The 16,658-nt window shown below is 42.4% G+C and overlaps 1 protein-coding gene across 1 annotated transcript; it reads left to right on the top strand.

Moving 5' to 3' along the window:
* The first annotated feature begins 376 nt into the window (after nt 1-376).
* LOC128500696 (protein Wnt-7a-like) lies at nt 377-12,157 on the top strand. The gene is made up of 4 exons (XM_053469946.1): nt 377-1,022; nt 3,451-3,677; nt 6,422-6,693; nt 11,678-12,157. Exons 1-4 carry the CDS (start codon nt 952-954, stop codon nt 12,155-12,157), a joined length of 1,050 nt encoding a protein of 349 aa, XP_053325921.1. The 5' UTR covers nt 377-951.
* Nucleotides 12,158-16,658: the final 4,501 nt, after the last annotated feature.

Genomic DNA, 16,658 nt, shown 5'->3' with positions numbered 1-16,658 from the left:
GGGGCACAAGGTGCGAAGCAGGGGTGTTTGGGGGACTTCAAATGGTCTTTCATTTGATTCCTAAATAAATCAGTGACGACTAAACGATAAAAACCAAGTGGTTTAGACAACAATGGTCTGTTCTGTACGGAGCTGTCCGAAAGTCTGGCCATTTTTAATAAATGGTGATAAGATGTGTACAGTCCGGGGGGGGGGTAGGTAGCCTCCCCACCCTGCCTCTGCCACCAGGGCACATTCTGTCATCCTTCACATGTATCCAGAAAATTAAAGGGTAAAACAGTAGTCAAAAAAGGGAGGGGCAGTTAGCTGGGTGGTAAACTGATAAAACCTCCCCCCCCCCCCCGCGAGCACAATGCAGAATCAAACAGGAAAAGCATCCGAAGCTTAAAGTTTGCAGCTCCATGTCTGACGGCTCTCACAGCTCCCACTGATTCGCAGGGCAGGGAGATGCGCAGGCATGGTGGCGAGTGAAGCAGGATGGGGCATTCCGGGTGCTGCACCCCATCTCCTGCTGGCTGCTGTGTGCCTGCGCGCCATGACGGCTCCGCAAAGCGCCTCTGCCTTCGCTGCAGGTAACAGGTGAATTTGCGGTTCTTGTGCTGGCATTTTACATATTTTTTTATTTTATTACTTTTTATAATAAGTTTTTATTTTACTAACCCAAACTCTGCTGATCGTGGCCACGGAGCTGTGTGCGGGGTGTTGGTGGCTGCTGCCAGCGCCGAGGTCCCCGTGTGACCCGCATACTAATCCCCTGGACCCCTGATCGGGGGGTGTGAGGGATCGGCCGGACATGCTCACCCTCCCCTGGGATTTACAAACACTCAGTGACTGACCCGGCCGCTCACAGCACTGCAGGGGGCGCTCGCCTTTGATCCCTGAACCCCCCTGTTTGGGAGCAGCAGGACCCCCCAGATCTGTCCGCTCTCGCAGAGCCAGCAATCCAGGAATATGAACAGGAAGACAAGACGCTGGATACTCCACATCATTCTCAGTCTGGGGATTGTCTACATTAAGATTGGGTGAGTAACATGACAAGCGGGGCCACTGGCCACACAGCATAGGCTAGTGATGGGGCTATTGATGGCGGTCAGTGTTAAGCAATAGTATGGAGCTAGTGAAGTGGCTAGTAATGGGGTTTGTGACAGGGACCAGTCAAAAGGAGCCAAGAACTTTGGGACATTGATGTGGGCCACGCTCAGGGGCCAGAATGAAGGTCTTGGCCACCTCTGGTTAGGGAGAGTCAGTGAGAGAATAAATTCATTTAAAACATAACATTGTATCTGATCATATGTAACACTGTATATAAAACACTGTATATAAAACGCTGTATATAAAACACTTTATATGAATGACTGGATGGAAACGTAGATACAGTCCGGGCACCGCATGCTGGGGACCGGGGAACGCTGCGTTTTGGCTCGCTCAGTGCTTTGGGGTCCGTCTGACAGAATGGGGGAGATGCAGTCACATTACGGCCAAAGAGCCACCGTCATCGTGTAGCGTCCATGTCTGAATATCTCTACAGAGACAGAATCCTCTTCTTATATACTAAGCATTAGAATGTCAGCTCTTCTGGTTAGTAGGTTTCTGCACCTCCTCACCTGTCCCCCTCTCTCCCTCGCACTCTCTGCTTATCTCTCTCGGTGGATTCCTCTCTGTCGCACTCGCGTCTCACTTGGCAATTACTGAGTGGTCCTATAGTAAACACGTGACTAGTGTGACATTGCGAGGGTCCCTTTTTGGGGGGATCTATAAACCTCGGATTGGACGACCCATAGATTCCCTAAATTGTTTCCCCTCCAACCATTGGTCCAAACGATACGGTATCAGGTGTTCGTCGGGGCAGGAATATCACATTTAAAGTGTATCTGATACCAGCAGCCTTCGCTTTATTGCGTTAATCATCGTCTCCTACTGGTTTTTAATGTTTTTTATTGGTGATTTCAGCAGATTTGGTATTTTTTCGCCCCGTGGGGTGCCGTGAAATCTCCTGTCCACTTTCCCCCGACGAGCCTGTCATTCCATTGCGTTTCTGAGCTCTGATTTATGGCCCGGGATGTTCGGACACGTTTTGGCAGAAGCCGCGAGGTTTTTATCTCTGTTATAATTATAGCAAAAAAAACCCGATAAGGAAAAGGCGCGGTTTTTAAGGCCACAGAATTTACACAATCTTTCCTTTCCACGTCACGTGTCGGTTATTAGGGTCTGTGTTTAGGAAAGAAAGGGACACCTCGGGGCTGCTTAGATACTCAGCACTGCGCGGAGTCGCACCGGGCACGAATATTTGTATTGTCAATTAACCTCTCGGCTTCGGGGCAATCGATACGGGAAGCGGTTTAGGGATTAACCTGGCTGTGTGTTTAGCAGATATCTCCTGGCAGCCATTAAAATGCAAAGAACGATGATCTGGGAAAATAACACGTAAAACGCGTAGAAATAAACGAAGGTGGTCTGTGACGCTCGAGCCTAAAATTGTAAGATTTAGTTACAGAAAGAAGGACGGTTTTTAGGTAAATAGGATCAGTTTTGGCAGATGCGGCTGACGGAGAGATAAGCTTCTAACGTATAAACTCCGACGTTCCTGTTTCTATGACTCGGTTCACTTATAGCTCGTGTCGGTAAGTCGGCCGATGCCGCCGGCCACAGGCGCTACATGTTCTCTCCGGGGGAATTATTTTAAGGCACATTTGGGGGGGTTTATGTACGCTGCGCATCATCACAAAGATTTACTTTTAGATTTTTAAATACTCTTGCTTATAGAAATTATCTGCAAATACTTCTGCATACTGTCTGAAGAATGTTCCAAGGCATCAATCGCTCATTACTTGTGTCTGTAAATAGCAGAATAAGTTGCCCCCGGCTAGTGAATGCTGGTTCATTAGGACTGCAGCACAAGTTAGATCACACCCCCCCCCCAACCAAAGCTGTTTCACATCTAATTCCACATAAAACCTCCAGGGCGTCTAATGTAGCAAGAACCATAGCCAACATTCGCCCACTGACCAGATCCTTTCTGTGGTCCCTTTCTGAGTTTTCTGTTCGGTCTTGTTCTGTAAGCGGTGAATATTGCATTAGAATGTCTGCCGAACATTTTTTTAAAGCTACTTCATTACTGGGACATTGGAATTACCCCGGGGCTGAACATCGCTGGCCCTCCCCAGCACACACCGGCGAGTGAATATTCTGCTTGTTAGGAAGGCAGCTGATATTTTTGTTTCTTTAGAAACCTCTTCTACGTGATATCTGCATCATATTTAATAACATTTGGTAACTCTTGTTTTTATAATAAGATTAAAACCTCGGATCCTTTGCTAGAAAGACCCTGCGACGATGCAAATATACCCCGTTCAGTTTAAATTATGTGGAGTTTATAAAGATTGTAAATTTGCTGGAAATTCCCAGTAATTATGTTGTTTTCCATTTTTTTTTGTGTCTTCCTTATAACAGAGGTTTCTCTTCGGTGGTGGCTCTGGGGGCCAGCGTTATCTGCAGCAAGATCCCGGGATTGGCTCCCAGACAGCGGGCGATCTGTCTCAGCCGACCTGATGCTATCATAGTGATCGGAGAGGGGGCTCAGATGGGAATCAACGAGTGTCAGTTCCAGTTTCGGCACGGGAGGTGGAACTGCTCGGCCCTGGGAGAGAGAACGGTGTTTGGAAAAGAACTGAAAGTGGGTACGTTCATCGTGTTTGCATCGCGCAGGGCTGTGGCCCCTACACATTGTACTAACCCGGCCGGGACCCTCAAAGAGCAGAATAATAAACAAGGTCTGTCCTGTCAATCAAATGCAAAACTGGGTCTGGGTAATGGGACAGCACCGGCAATACCACAAAAATAATAATCGGCTTATACCAGAAATCAACAAACCAATTGTGGTCATTTTTACTGTATTTTTCTTTTTGCATTCAGTTACCAGCCTTTAAAATCCTGGGGATTTTATGAAAAAATAAATACAAAATAATATTTTATTAAGGAAAAGAGATTTCAGCAAAACCAAGAGGGGTTTGGTCTGAACCTTTAGACGCATCACCAGGTTCTAATTAAGTCAGTTGAGTGGTTGGGACATTGTGTTTGTGGCTCTTTTTAGATGCTGATAAAGTCTCTGTTTCTTTGATATATGAAATGGTTACATTTGTTCCAGATAAGAAATGTTACATTTTTTGAGTGAGGTTCAGAGGTTTTAGAATCCTCTAAGTTATGTCTTTGTTTTAGCAAAACGGGCCCAGTATTGGCAGTCTCTCCGGTGTTGGCATTGGACGCGTCTCGTTACCGGACGCAGCTGAGTAGCCTATCCGATCTTCTTGCTGATCCCAGCCGGGATAGGCTGAGCTGATCATTGATGGATTAGTAGTAATGGTTAGCGAGATCTGCTGGAAGCTCCTAATAGATTGTAAGCTCCCAAGAACAGCCTTTGTCTCCTTCTGTACCAATCTTAACAAGATTTCATCTTATTGTCTAATTTTTGTAATAATGCCACCGAGTCTGCTGGATAATTTCTAATACAAACCACAAAGGTTCATTGGACATCTGATTTTCATTTCAGAACAATCCTTTTTTTGCTGTCTTTGGCCCAATGTTTTTTTAAGGCATTTTCTCGCATTTTGATAAAGCTTTAAATAGCCTCATTTATCCGTCGCTATTGAGAGCTTCTGAAAAGCTAAGCAGACTCCAGATTATACAGAACTCACAGATTGGGATATTACGGAAAATAATAGGGAACCAGGGAACCCCTGTGAGTGATAATCCTTACTGAGCCGGAGGCTTCATATAAAACATTTTATACAAGATATCGTTATAGACAGAACCGGTGAAGTATTTGAAGGAAGTTTTGTATTTGTAAATCTTAGAAGCATTTTTTTTATTTACAAATGATTATTTGGGGAAACTTTTCAGTATAATTATTAATATTATTACTACTCCAGAGAGTGAGAACTATGGAAGCTGCATTGTAAAAAGGAGATAGAAATGGTGAGTGATGGGAGGGAGAGAGAGAGAGGGAGAGAGAGAGAGAGAGGAAGGGGAGTCCTTGACTAAGGAGAAGGTATGGAGGTAGAGTTAGTCTGTGAGTGTATGATGTTTGATTGTGTGTTGGTGTATGGTGTGTTAGTGTTAGCATGTGTGTGAGATAATGTATGGTGTGTGTTTGGTGTAAGTGTGTATGTATGTATGGTGTTAGAATGAATATATGGACTGTGTTAATGAACAGTGTTAGGTGGGTGTTTGTGCATATGGGGTTAAAGAGTATTTGAGGGTGTTAGGGTATGTTGTTAGAGTGCGTGTGTGTAAATGTATGATGTTGTGAGCATGCATTATTGTGCCTGTGTTAGAGCAAGTTAGATATGTGTTAGTATGTGTGTGTGTGTTGTTACGGGTGGGGAGGGGGTCAGAAATACTGTGCTCAGGTACCATTAACCCTAGGATCACTCCTGCATATGAATCACACCTTTTTCAGGGCAGGACTGGCAAGGGAACATTGGGGAGCAGCTGTCCTCTCTCCGGCCCTGTTTTAAAGTTTATGGGCCAGTGCCTAAAGGCTTTTTTATCTGCATTTCCACATGTAACCACCAGGGCGTCTACAGTAATAAAGGCTCAATGTGATATTGATCCTTTCTGTGCTCCATTTCTTGGTAATTCTACTCAATTCCTGAAACTTGTTTTGAACAGACGGCCTGAGAATGTTTTCTGTAAAATATATTCTGTGCTACTTATTATGGTACAACTTGGGTGGACTCGGTGTGAATGTCGCATGATTCTTTTCACTAAAATTAAATGAATATTTGTTAATTTTCACTATAGCTGTTTGGGAAATCATTGGTGATTATCCTGAGTACTCAGCCAGTGGAACGCAGCGCGATCAATAACAATTTTTCTATTCTGTGGATTTTCTTTTTTACTAAAATGCTCACCCTCCAGAGGTGCAGATACTTCCCCATGAACTCTAATATATAATACTGGGATTTCATGGTCTGAACTGGTTGGGCCTTTAATCCCTTTCTCTTTGTTTTATTGAAATCAAATTTGGAAATTTTTACCTAGTTTTGGATACCTGTGACCCCCCACACACACCCAAATAGTTTTTCTGTATCATTTACCGTAAGTAGCTTTAGGGTCATGGAAATCGTTCCGGCATCATCCGGCCATAATTGCCCACTTTTTGGAGTTCTATTAAGTCACAAAGACAATTTCACCCAAAATTTGATGATCGGTTCTCAAGCTGAGTTTTTTGCCTCACAGACAGTATAAAAAAGGATCTCCTATGGAAAAAGCTGGCCCCAGGGCCTTCCCCAGGACAGCCATGATCTAAATTATAAATGGTTACCGACAAGTAATTTGTATAGTGCTCTTTAATCCATTTCTCAGAAAGTAACAATTTGGTATTTAGATATTATTTCATTCTCTGCATTTGTCTTTATTTCAGGAAGTAGAGAAGCGGCGTTCACATACGCCATCATCGCTGCCGGCGTGGCGCACTCCATCACCTCTGCCTGCACGCAGGGGAACATGAGCGACTGCGGCTGCGATAAAGAGAAACAGGGACAGTTCCACAGGGAGGAAGGATGGAAATGGGGGGGCTGCTCCGCTGACATCCGATACGGAATTGGGTTTTCCAAGGTTTTTGTGGACGCCAGGGAAATCAAGCAGAATGCGCGGACGCTCATGAACTTGCACAATAACGAAGCTGGACGCAAGGTATGGAGATCATCCCAGGGCTTAGTGAGTGATCAGTAAATTGGGGTACCGCTGTCAGCTGTCAGGTGCCATATTGGGAGTTGGAGGGGAGAAGATGATACAAGCGAAAAACACCGTTATCAGAACTACAAAGTGAAAATGTAAAAACAAACACATCGTGAACGTGCAATTCTCTCAATTCACCAGCAGGGCGGCTTCCATTACCATTGCCTTTTAAAGTGATGATGAGTGAATGAGCTTGCAGGGGGCAAATAATGTGCGTCTATTTAGGGTATGTTTGCTGTCAAACTCCTGGCAAGGGTCCTATCTTAAAGCTGCAGCCACATTTCTGTTTCACAAGGTGCCTGTGAGGGTCAAAGTTGTTCGGATTACTTTTACTTTATATATATATATATATATATAAATATATAAAATTTATTGGGTACATTGTTGCTTTATACCAACCAAATTAGGAAAGAAAGATACTTTTCATATAATGAAAATGTTATATTTTTATGTTAATTGTTAAACACTAAGAATACATATTTCTTTCTTGCTAAGTTTATAAGCCAAGTGATTTAGAGTTTGGGAGTTGGCTTTACTTAAGGGTCGAGAACATCGCTTCCTGAGCTCTAAGTCACATTCAACAATGGCTGCGGGGAGAGAGTCATTTATCATTCTGTGACAGAAACGTTCGCCAGAAGCTGCGCCGCGATGCACACGTTACTACCCTGCATTGTGTGCTGGGACTATGAAACACACGTGGGGCCCTTAGCCGTGTGCCAGCGGGAGCCCCCCCATAGCCGGGACCGCAACAATATACGCAGCTTATGTGTGGGACGTCTAATAAATGCCTCACCCTATTGGAATGTCTCTTCTTCACAGCTTTTATTGGCAGAAATGCTACTTTATATCACTAATGATGCCTATTTATTGTTTAATTTAGAAATATGTTGGGGGGGCAGTAATAGCGACTGCAATATATCTGGTTTTGTTGCTTTTTCTGGGGGACTGAATGGCAGGAACCCCAAAAAAGCCATGAATGAAAAAAAAAATTAGTATGAAGCACCGCAGGCTTTAATCTATTACTTTAATTATTTTCAAACACGTACGTCCTCCTGCTGGCTCTCGTCCTGGGATCAGCCGACCTACAACCTGCCAAAAAGGTGTTGGGAGCGGATCCGGCCGAGGAGTCTGCAGAGAGGTCTACAGAGTTCTAAAAGCTTAACTTTGTAGCTACTGAGTTTCCAGCTGGAAACCTATCCGGTGTGAGGCTAAGTGAGCACGCTCCATGAGTGTATACTCCACCAGTGTTTATCTCTCACTACATATCCGCACCGTGATCTCACTCCGTCCTGCGTTGTGTTAAAAGCACCCGGGGCACAGGGTTAATGCGTATTCCAAGTTTACAGAGAGTATTTCATGTGTCGGGTGAGACGCTTCATAGCAACCTAAGCCCAAACATGCCTCTAATTCGCACCTTTCCATGACTCCCCCTGAAAGGTGGTGAAGACGGATTTGTGTGAGATCAGATAAAATTCTGACACCGCTGATTATACATTATATATTTTGTTTTAAGACGAGATCTCCCGGGGAGATTAGTCTTATCGAAGAACACTTAGATTGCATTATAGAGCGGGGTTAGCTTTGACAGATACGCTCTGCGTCTTCTCACTTTCCAAAGATTACACGACATTAATGTTCTGAATTATGGATGAGAATTCAACAGAACAAAAGCAGAAATCCCGAGGATAAGTTTTGCATTAAGTCAGTTTTATCAGTTTCAGTTAATCACACAAGTGAATACACATATTCCACATTTAATTTCATCCTCCCTTTTAGTTGAGGTTTAAAGAAGAATGTTCTGTATGTATGAGAATGAACGGCAATCAGGCGCAGATAAGGAGACAAATGTTTGATTCATTGTATCTTCTAGGAGCCGATAAATGCTGCTTATATTCCTCAATCACGCCATGGTTCGTAGAACTCCCTGTGGTTTGGTAAAGGGGGTATTAGGGTCACCCAGGTCACATACTCACAGCTTCCGCGGAGACCCTGGGCATTGGGTCATCACACGCGCCACTGGTCACTATGACCGATGGGGCAGTAGAAAGATATGTGGCGACAAAGGCTCAGATCTCTCCTTCCTTCCCTACTACACCAGCCATGATTAATAGGGAGGACATTATAGATACCCCATAGGGGTCGTTTGTGGCCCCCCCATACCCTTCTCTCCGACTGGACACATGCATGGCTCTGTTGGCTGGAAACCATAATGTTTTGGTCTCACTTTCCAGCAGGAAGACCCGGAGATCGTGGAAAATACTTCCTAAAACCGGCAGGTTCAGAGCTTGTAAAACATAGAGGATCCGTAAGACAGTTTGTTAACGTTTATGTTTTTTAAGGCATAAGCCTGGATATCCATAGAGGGGATTCATGGGAATCCGTTAATTACGGGGGGGTTGAGGAAGTGGCGTTTCCTAGCGATATATCTCCAGGTCTGGAACATCTCTCTGCGATGGGTAAGATGGAGAAAGTTGCCGCGGTTCTCTTTAGTTAATATTTGCTCTTTTATCTTCTGTGCCGTGATTATAGCGCGTATACACTCCCTGCGCCTCGTGGAATGATAGGATTTATTTAAAGATAAGAGAATAAAGGAACAATGTGTTCTACTTACACTGTGAGTGGAAATACCAGGATATCAAACACATACCGCCTGCAGCTCCAGGTGGGATGTTACCCATTAAACTCATTTGTTATCCCGAGTCAGTCTCTGTGATGTGTTATAATGTATCGCTGTAACCACCTATCCTGTAACCACGTATTACTGCCCAGTAACAAACTAATTAGAACGGGAAATATAAGAATACGATTCCATGAAAGGATTGCAGACGGTTCAGACCTTTATTTACGAAGCCGCATCCACCCTACAGCGAGCCTAGTGTTGGGTTTTGTCCTATAGGCTGCGGGGTACATGATACAAACGCTGGCCGCTTGTTCATATATTAACTGTAAATTCCAGGGGCTACGATTATACAGATCAATTCATGATCAAATCCCATGACAAATTCTCCAAACTTAGGACTTTGCCCCAGATTTACATAGCCACTGATGTGAAACCTGCATGGTGCGGGACGACCGTTTCATATACTCTCTATTGATATGAAAGGAATTAATATTCTCATAATTATCAATTAAGAAATATTAATTTGTTTTAAGGGAGATGTATGACATATTTCTCAATATGCAGAAATTTGCAGATATACTATGGTTATATAGTATAACATAGTATGTTGGGAAACAATATGTCCAGCGATGGAAGAGTCTTTGGATAGTTTTGTTTAGAGGTTTCCAAAATGCACTGGATGTGGAAACAATGGGTTCAGCCCCAAACCAAGTAGTTGGGGCAACTAACAAAGACCCTCCAGCTCTGCCATAGACCAAACCAGCTTAAACCCATTTGGTGCTTACAATGTCATTAAACCGGGCCATGCAAATGCAGCAGCGGTTTATGCCAAATGGGATGATATTGGGGAGACCGATGGAATCGGTCAGACTGTTCAGGCCAAAACGATCCTGCCAGCTCTTTAAAAAGCATGATGTCCAACACGTTTTAGGCTGTTATCAAATATTCCCTAAAACTGAAATATTCGGTACACTTTGCCCCCAGTTTTCACACCCAGTGAGTCCGCAGGGACCGGCAGCGCCGGCTGAGGTTTACCGGCCGGTTATCCGTTTAGCCGCAGTGTATAATCCACAGATGAGTGCCCTTGCCAGGTATGTGAGGACCAGAATGCTCGCAGCTCAGCCAGTTCCTGAGTCAGCTGACATATTGTGCATCCATTCTTTATTCCTCCAAGGGCAGCCGCTTCGTAGGCTTATGATCCCCTCGACCAGCAAACTCAGCTGTTTTCAATCGAGCTGTTTATTCCCTCGGCTCGTTACCATTGTCTGCAACTTGGCCGATCGTGAAACACACGGATAGGAAACTTACTCTGTTGGGGAGAATCATATTTTTAAACACATGGGACGACAGACAAAATATTGTGTAAAATAGCAGCTCAGCCAGGAATTAGATGGATCTTGGCAGTTTGTTCTTTTTTATTATGTTTTACAGTTTAATAGCGCATGGCTGTATAACATTAGCACAAAACGACTTTATTTGGGAGGAACAGAAACATGTTTTAGGGGGTTCAGTAACGATTCAGTAATGATTTATGCTGGACTCTGTAACTTTGTATCATGGGGGGTTTGATTGTATTTCTATACTGAAGGAATTCTATAACAAATGTGGTGCCTTCAGAGTTTGATGGACGGATAGAGGGTTGGGTGGATTGATCCTTGGCTACGTGTAGCCACAGTGACCAACATTTTGCCCCCTCGGCACGTGTCTCCTCCCTTGGGAACAAAACTTTTACCTCCAAGGTAATCACTGAATGGGTGTGAATGCGCATGAACTCGGGAAGCTGATATATAATGTCATTGCCAGCAGCAGTTGACAATTAGTGATGGAATGGTGATATGCTCCCCATGTGCTCTCGTCTCTTTGGGTCCTTCAGACTCTTCAAACGATCAAATAGAACCTGATCCAGTAGAGAGCTCACGGTATGTCTTCCTGCCAAAATTATCAATAGAAGTTTTTTATAATAATTCTGTCCAAAGACACCCAAACATCTACACGCCGTGCCGGACAGAGGGGAATCCATCCCTTATCTTGTGTGTTGAAGAAATATTCCATAAATGTCTTTACATCACAAGAAACGTAACCTATATAGCGAAGGTGTCTGTGAGCTGCGGGTCGACATGTGAGATTTAATGCCAAAAACTGGGAAAAATGTAAATGTCATAAACATAAGATCAGTAGCTTAATGTAATAAATAAAAATACGTTAAACATTGTTGACTATTTTCTAACTACAAAGTAAGTTTCTTTTACTGAACGCGACTGCATTCTGTATTTGGTTAGTCCTCTAATAAATCTATCACTGATCTGCTTCTTCCTTCAGATCCTGGAAGAAAACATGAAACTGGAGTGTAAATGTCATGGCGTTTCTGGGTCCTGCACCACAAAGACATGTTGGACCACGCTGCCCAAGTTCCGAGAGCTGGGTTTTATTCTAAAAGAAAAATACAACGAGGCCGTTCAAGTTGAACCGGTCAGGGCGACCAGGAACAAGCGGCCAACCTTCCTCAAAATTAAGAAGCCCCTGTCTTACCGCAAGCCTATGGACACCGATTTGGTGTATATCGAGAAATCTCCGAATTACTGTGAAGAGGACCCGTTGACCGGCAGCATGGGAACTCAAGGCCGAATGTGCAACAAAACGGCTCATCACACCAGCGGCTGCGATCTGATGTGCTGCGGGAGGGGGTACAACACTCACCAGTATTCCCGCGTGTGGCAGTGTAACTGCAAGTTCCACTGGTGCTGCTATGTGAAGTGTAACACCTGCAGCGAAAGGACTGAGGTGTTCACCTGTAAGTGAGGGCGAGATCGAGGAACCTCGCAGCTCTCTCAGCCCCTACGTTTCGCTCTTCAAAAACTCTCCACCCCTTAAAGGGTCAACAAAGAAATGCCCCCCTCATATACATGGACCCTACTGAAGTCTCTCACTGAAATAACTATGGGGGGAAAAGTCATGCGGACACAAAGCTAGGAATAATAACACAGATTCTTCGCTGGGCTGAGGTTCTAGGTTCACAAGAACAAATTGAGTTGTTCTAGAGTTGTTCTGGAACTTGTATCGCTACAAAGTAGACGTTATTAAAGATCCTGCGGCTACGACTAACACATCCCTGGGATGGGCTGACATGAAGCTCGCATGCATTTCTGCTTACAGTGTGAATTTTACAAATTTAGGTTGTGAAAAGCTACCGCTTTTCGAACTTTTTCTCCATTCTCAAAAACTTTGCTCCGCGGATACAGACAGCTCCTGCGACTGTTTTTGTTGACAGTAACAATATTTAACAATTTATTATAGAGTAAACTAATATTAATTTATTTTATGGAGGAAAACTACTACATTTTGCAAGTCTTCTTGAAAATAAAATGTAAAAAAATACTTTCTATTAGAGCACTAAACACAGTTGGGGAAACTGGATTAACGGAATATCAGCGCTAGCAGTAGGCGGTGGGACTGTTCTGGTATTTCTAGGTGTTTAAGGCCGATAAGCAGACATCTTTTTATTAAATACTTGTATTCTGTTTGCTGCTATTATTCTGGAATAATTTCATCATCATTTCAATATTTGATTGGTTAAGGTTTTTTTACTATTATTATAATTATTATTATTATTAAGAAACAATTTGGATTCCGTAGAAGGACAAAGTTTTCATCTTTTGGAAAATGGACCATAGGATAAAAGAGTATATTTTGTAAGAGAATATTTTTATATGAATATTTTATTTATACTATGTCTGCTTGTATCATTCTAAAACATACTGTTTTTGAACATAAAACATTCGATTTGCAAATATTGGCTTTTTAAATAGAGAAGCGCTGCTTTAGCGCGATAACATTAGGCATTACGGCAGTGAAATGGATTTTACTGATTCCCGCGTTATCGATTAATACTCCAGACGCTCAGTGATTTTGTTTTAATGAAGTACTCGTTTCTATTTATGTGTATTTTCTTAAATCAGTTTTTTGCCGTAGAACTCACAGCATCCACTGCGTTACAAACTTTAAATTCATTATTAGTATTTCGCAGTCGCTCGTCGGTCCGACCCGGAAGATTGGAAAAAACCTCTGAATTTGCTTTCGGCGCACGTCGGTCATTAAACGGGGGGGTTCTTATTTTGGAAATGTGCTGCGTTTGCTACCCATTAAACCTCTATATTGTGTTACTGTCAAATTTGATTTTATCAGTGACAGACTGTAGACTGTGGTTATAAAAACTGGCATGTCTGATTCTCACAGATAAGTTACAAAGCTTACGGATTTCTTTCCACCGCTTACACTGTCCGCCCCCCCCCATATTTACAGTTAATCTAGAAAAATCCAAATCAGATTTCACAAAAACTCATTTTTATGTAAACGTGTTAGACAAGAATCCTTCCCTGTAAAAAGCGTCAATTTAGATTTTAGATAAAATTAATTTATTGTCCAACTACTGAACTAATGAAAAATAAGAATTCAATTATTTTTATTTTTATAACGTTTTTTTTTTTCTTGTTTTGATAACTACTGGAAAAAAAAGTGAAGAAAAGCTTTGTAAGAAAATGAGAGCCATTTCTAAACGCTGTTAGTTCTGGGAAGAGAGCATTGCGATATTCTGTGATATTCTGCTGATTTTATTTTTATGCAGGGGTGCGTTGGTTAATGTCGCGCATGCACACATTACTATCCCAAATATATTTTATTTAAAATGGTTATAGCTGTTGTTCTGCAGTAAATTTGAGTCATAAATCAAATAACTAATATGGATTCTTCTTGGGTGAAGATTTATATTCTGGGTGAAAATAATGATATCAATTCCTCAACACATTTTAGTCTCAATAAAAATTGGATCTGAAAGACTTTTTGGCTTTTTTATATTTTGTTGTTGTTCTGTATTTATAACTATATTAATTAACGTATATATATATATCTGTGTTATATATATATATTTATATATAATATATATATTGTGCGTGTGTTGGAGCTTTCCAATACCAGGTCCATATCTGCCATATAATTATGTATTATATATAAAGATGTGAGTGCTCAATGCCAAGCTGCAGGAGCAAAAGGTGGTAAGAGATGATCATATTTATTGGCCATTTCTATTGACACACTGGAGGGAAATGTGACATACAAAAACATTGGTACATACAAAAACCGTGTTACTTCACACCTGGAACATGATATATGTTGCTAGAAATTGAAACGTAAACGATGAAGCTAGAAGGTTTCTAGAAATTCAGATTTGCAGCCTGATGCACCAAACCAAAATGTTACTTTAACCCAAAAGAGTGCACAATCCCACCTCCTATTGTGTTCTCTTGGTACATAATGTTACCCCTTAATGGAATGGTGGAGACCTTTCCGGAAGCTGATAAACGAAGGGGAACTCGGCTATGTCTGGACTCGCTGACCCACCGCTCCCTTCCTTGGTGGCTTTCAGTTGGGTCCACACTCCAGACAAGGTTATCGTCTGACTACAAGGCGAAGGTGATGCTACACTGAGTAGAAATATTGCCATTGAGCTGTTCTTTAGTCTCTGAAGATCTCCCTTCTGTCCAGCTGGCATCTCTGTCTGTGGTGTGATCCCGTTCCACGCTCCGTCACACAGAATAATGGGACACGCGGCGCTCCCAGAGCTCAAAATATTCCTCAAAATCTCTACAAGAAACCAAATCTCAATTTATGTCCTAATTCTATTGGAGGCACGGTAACCATTCACAGGAAGAGGCACCTCTTGGCTTTCTGCGGAACATTTGCCTAAATTCCCCACTTGCCAGGAACAGCGATGTCTCTGTAAAGGCATTTGCCTCTTCCAGCCTTTTCACCCCTGACGTTGATTGCCAATCAATAATCAATACGGGAGTATGTTAATGCTCTCGTCAACCTCAACAGGACCACAGACTAAGCCACCTGCTTCTACCGCATAAAATATGAATATGCAATTAACGTAAAAGCTCTCAAATCGTATTGAACCTTCCTTTTGTCTTCCCTTCTATAAATACCCCTGTCAATCCCCTTTAAGGATTTACCCCATGCTGTTTTACCCTTCAGTATTATCCAAACTCACTTTCTTAAATAATCCCCCACTTCTAATTGCCATGAACCATACCAAAAGTACCTGACTTCAGAAAATATTTTGGGTTTTTTTAGGTTCAAAAGAAAGAAACAAAGAGAAAGCTGTAAGGTGGGATTATCGACACGGTGATTAAAAGTATCTGTGAGTTATAAATGTATCCAGCGCGTGTAACGTGCTCCAGGAATCTACACTGTTGTTCATTCTTTGTTTTTGGCTAAGAAAACTTTTGGCAAATGCAGAAAAATTCAAAGCATGTATAAGCATATCAGTTTCTTTAATAGCGACATGTACAAATGCATTTTCAGTCTGTAATTAATGAGTGTGAGAGCCAAGCCATCATCTCAGTGACTTGCCGGGGCAGAGAGAGATCTGAGTGCTGAGGGATCTTTACTTCTCCGCCACCATGAGCGGCTTCTCCTTTATTCACGTATCAGAAAACAGTTGCTACAACAACGCCACATTACTGCTGAAAATGCCCCTGAACTGCTGAAAGAATTCTTAGTTATGTGAAAAAACACACAATGTGATCAATGCAAAACCAAACAGAGTGTGAGTTCTGCTCCGTCTAGTGAAAAAATAAAGTCAAATTTCTGCAACCGGGAGCAACGTGGAAAAAAAAAGAATTTACATTAAAAAAGGACAAATGTTTTGCGCATGATGTCACAATCATTCATACTATCCTTTTAAGCAAACGCTTAGCTTGGAAAAAAAGGGGGATTATTTGATATACGGCCAACAGCCGTCAGCAAATTGTCTTTCCATACTTTGTATCTGATGGCGCTGGGGGTGATTCTCACTTCTAGTAACAGCAATAATTTATGATGTTTTTACACCCATAAAACTTGATGAAATATTGGGAAGTTATCTAACAAAGCGGGCAGTTTATCTTCTGTGCGGCACATTCACATGAGGACTTGCTGTTGGTTTGTCTCAAAGCTGACAATAGGTTTGAGGGATCCTCGAATCCTGATCCTGATCCTGCTGTGATATCCGAATAATTAGGAAGAAAAGCTCCTTTACTAGCAGGCTGGGATTTCTGTCTTATTGATTGTTTTTTTCGGGTACGATGGTCACCGCTCATGTAGATGAGGGGGGTCTCCATGTTTTTAAGGAACAGCCCTGATTGAGGCTTCTGTCCCCTCTATTTACTCCCAGAATTGTCCCCTAGTTTCAAAAAACACCTTTTGTTTTCCATTAAGAAATTATTTTGTAAAAATCTCCCCCGGCTAAATTACTTTAAGGAAT

This window comes from Spea bombifrons, chromosome 6, assembly GCF_027358695.1.
Source record: "Spea bombifrons isolate aSpeBom1 chromosome 6, aSpeBom1.2.pri, whole genome shotgun sequence".
NCBI lineage: Eukaryota > Metazoa > Chordata > Amphibia > Anura > Pelobatidae > Spea > Spea bombifrons.
This window is presented reverse-complemented; position numbering and strand designations above follow the sequence as displayed.

What these genes read in the sequence shown, in the direction of transcription:
- LOC128500696 (XM_053469946.1), top strand. Translation starts at nt 952, where the DNA reads ATGAACAGGAAGACAAGACGCTGGATACTCCACATCATTCTCAGTCTG. An exon ending in ATTGTCTACATTAAGATTGG is followed by an intron (nt 1,023 to 3,450) that starts GTGAGTAACATG and finishes TCCTTATAACAG; the next exon opens with AGGTTTCTCTTCGGTGGTGG. An exon ending in ATAACGAAGCTGGACGCAAG is followed by an intron (nt 6,694 to 11,677) that starts GTATGGAGATCA and finishes TTCTTCCTTCAG; the next exon opens with ATCCTGGAAGAAAACATGAA.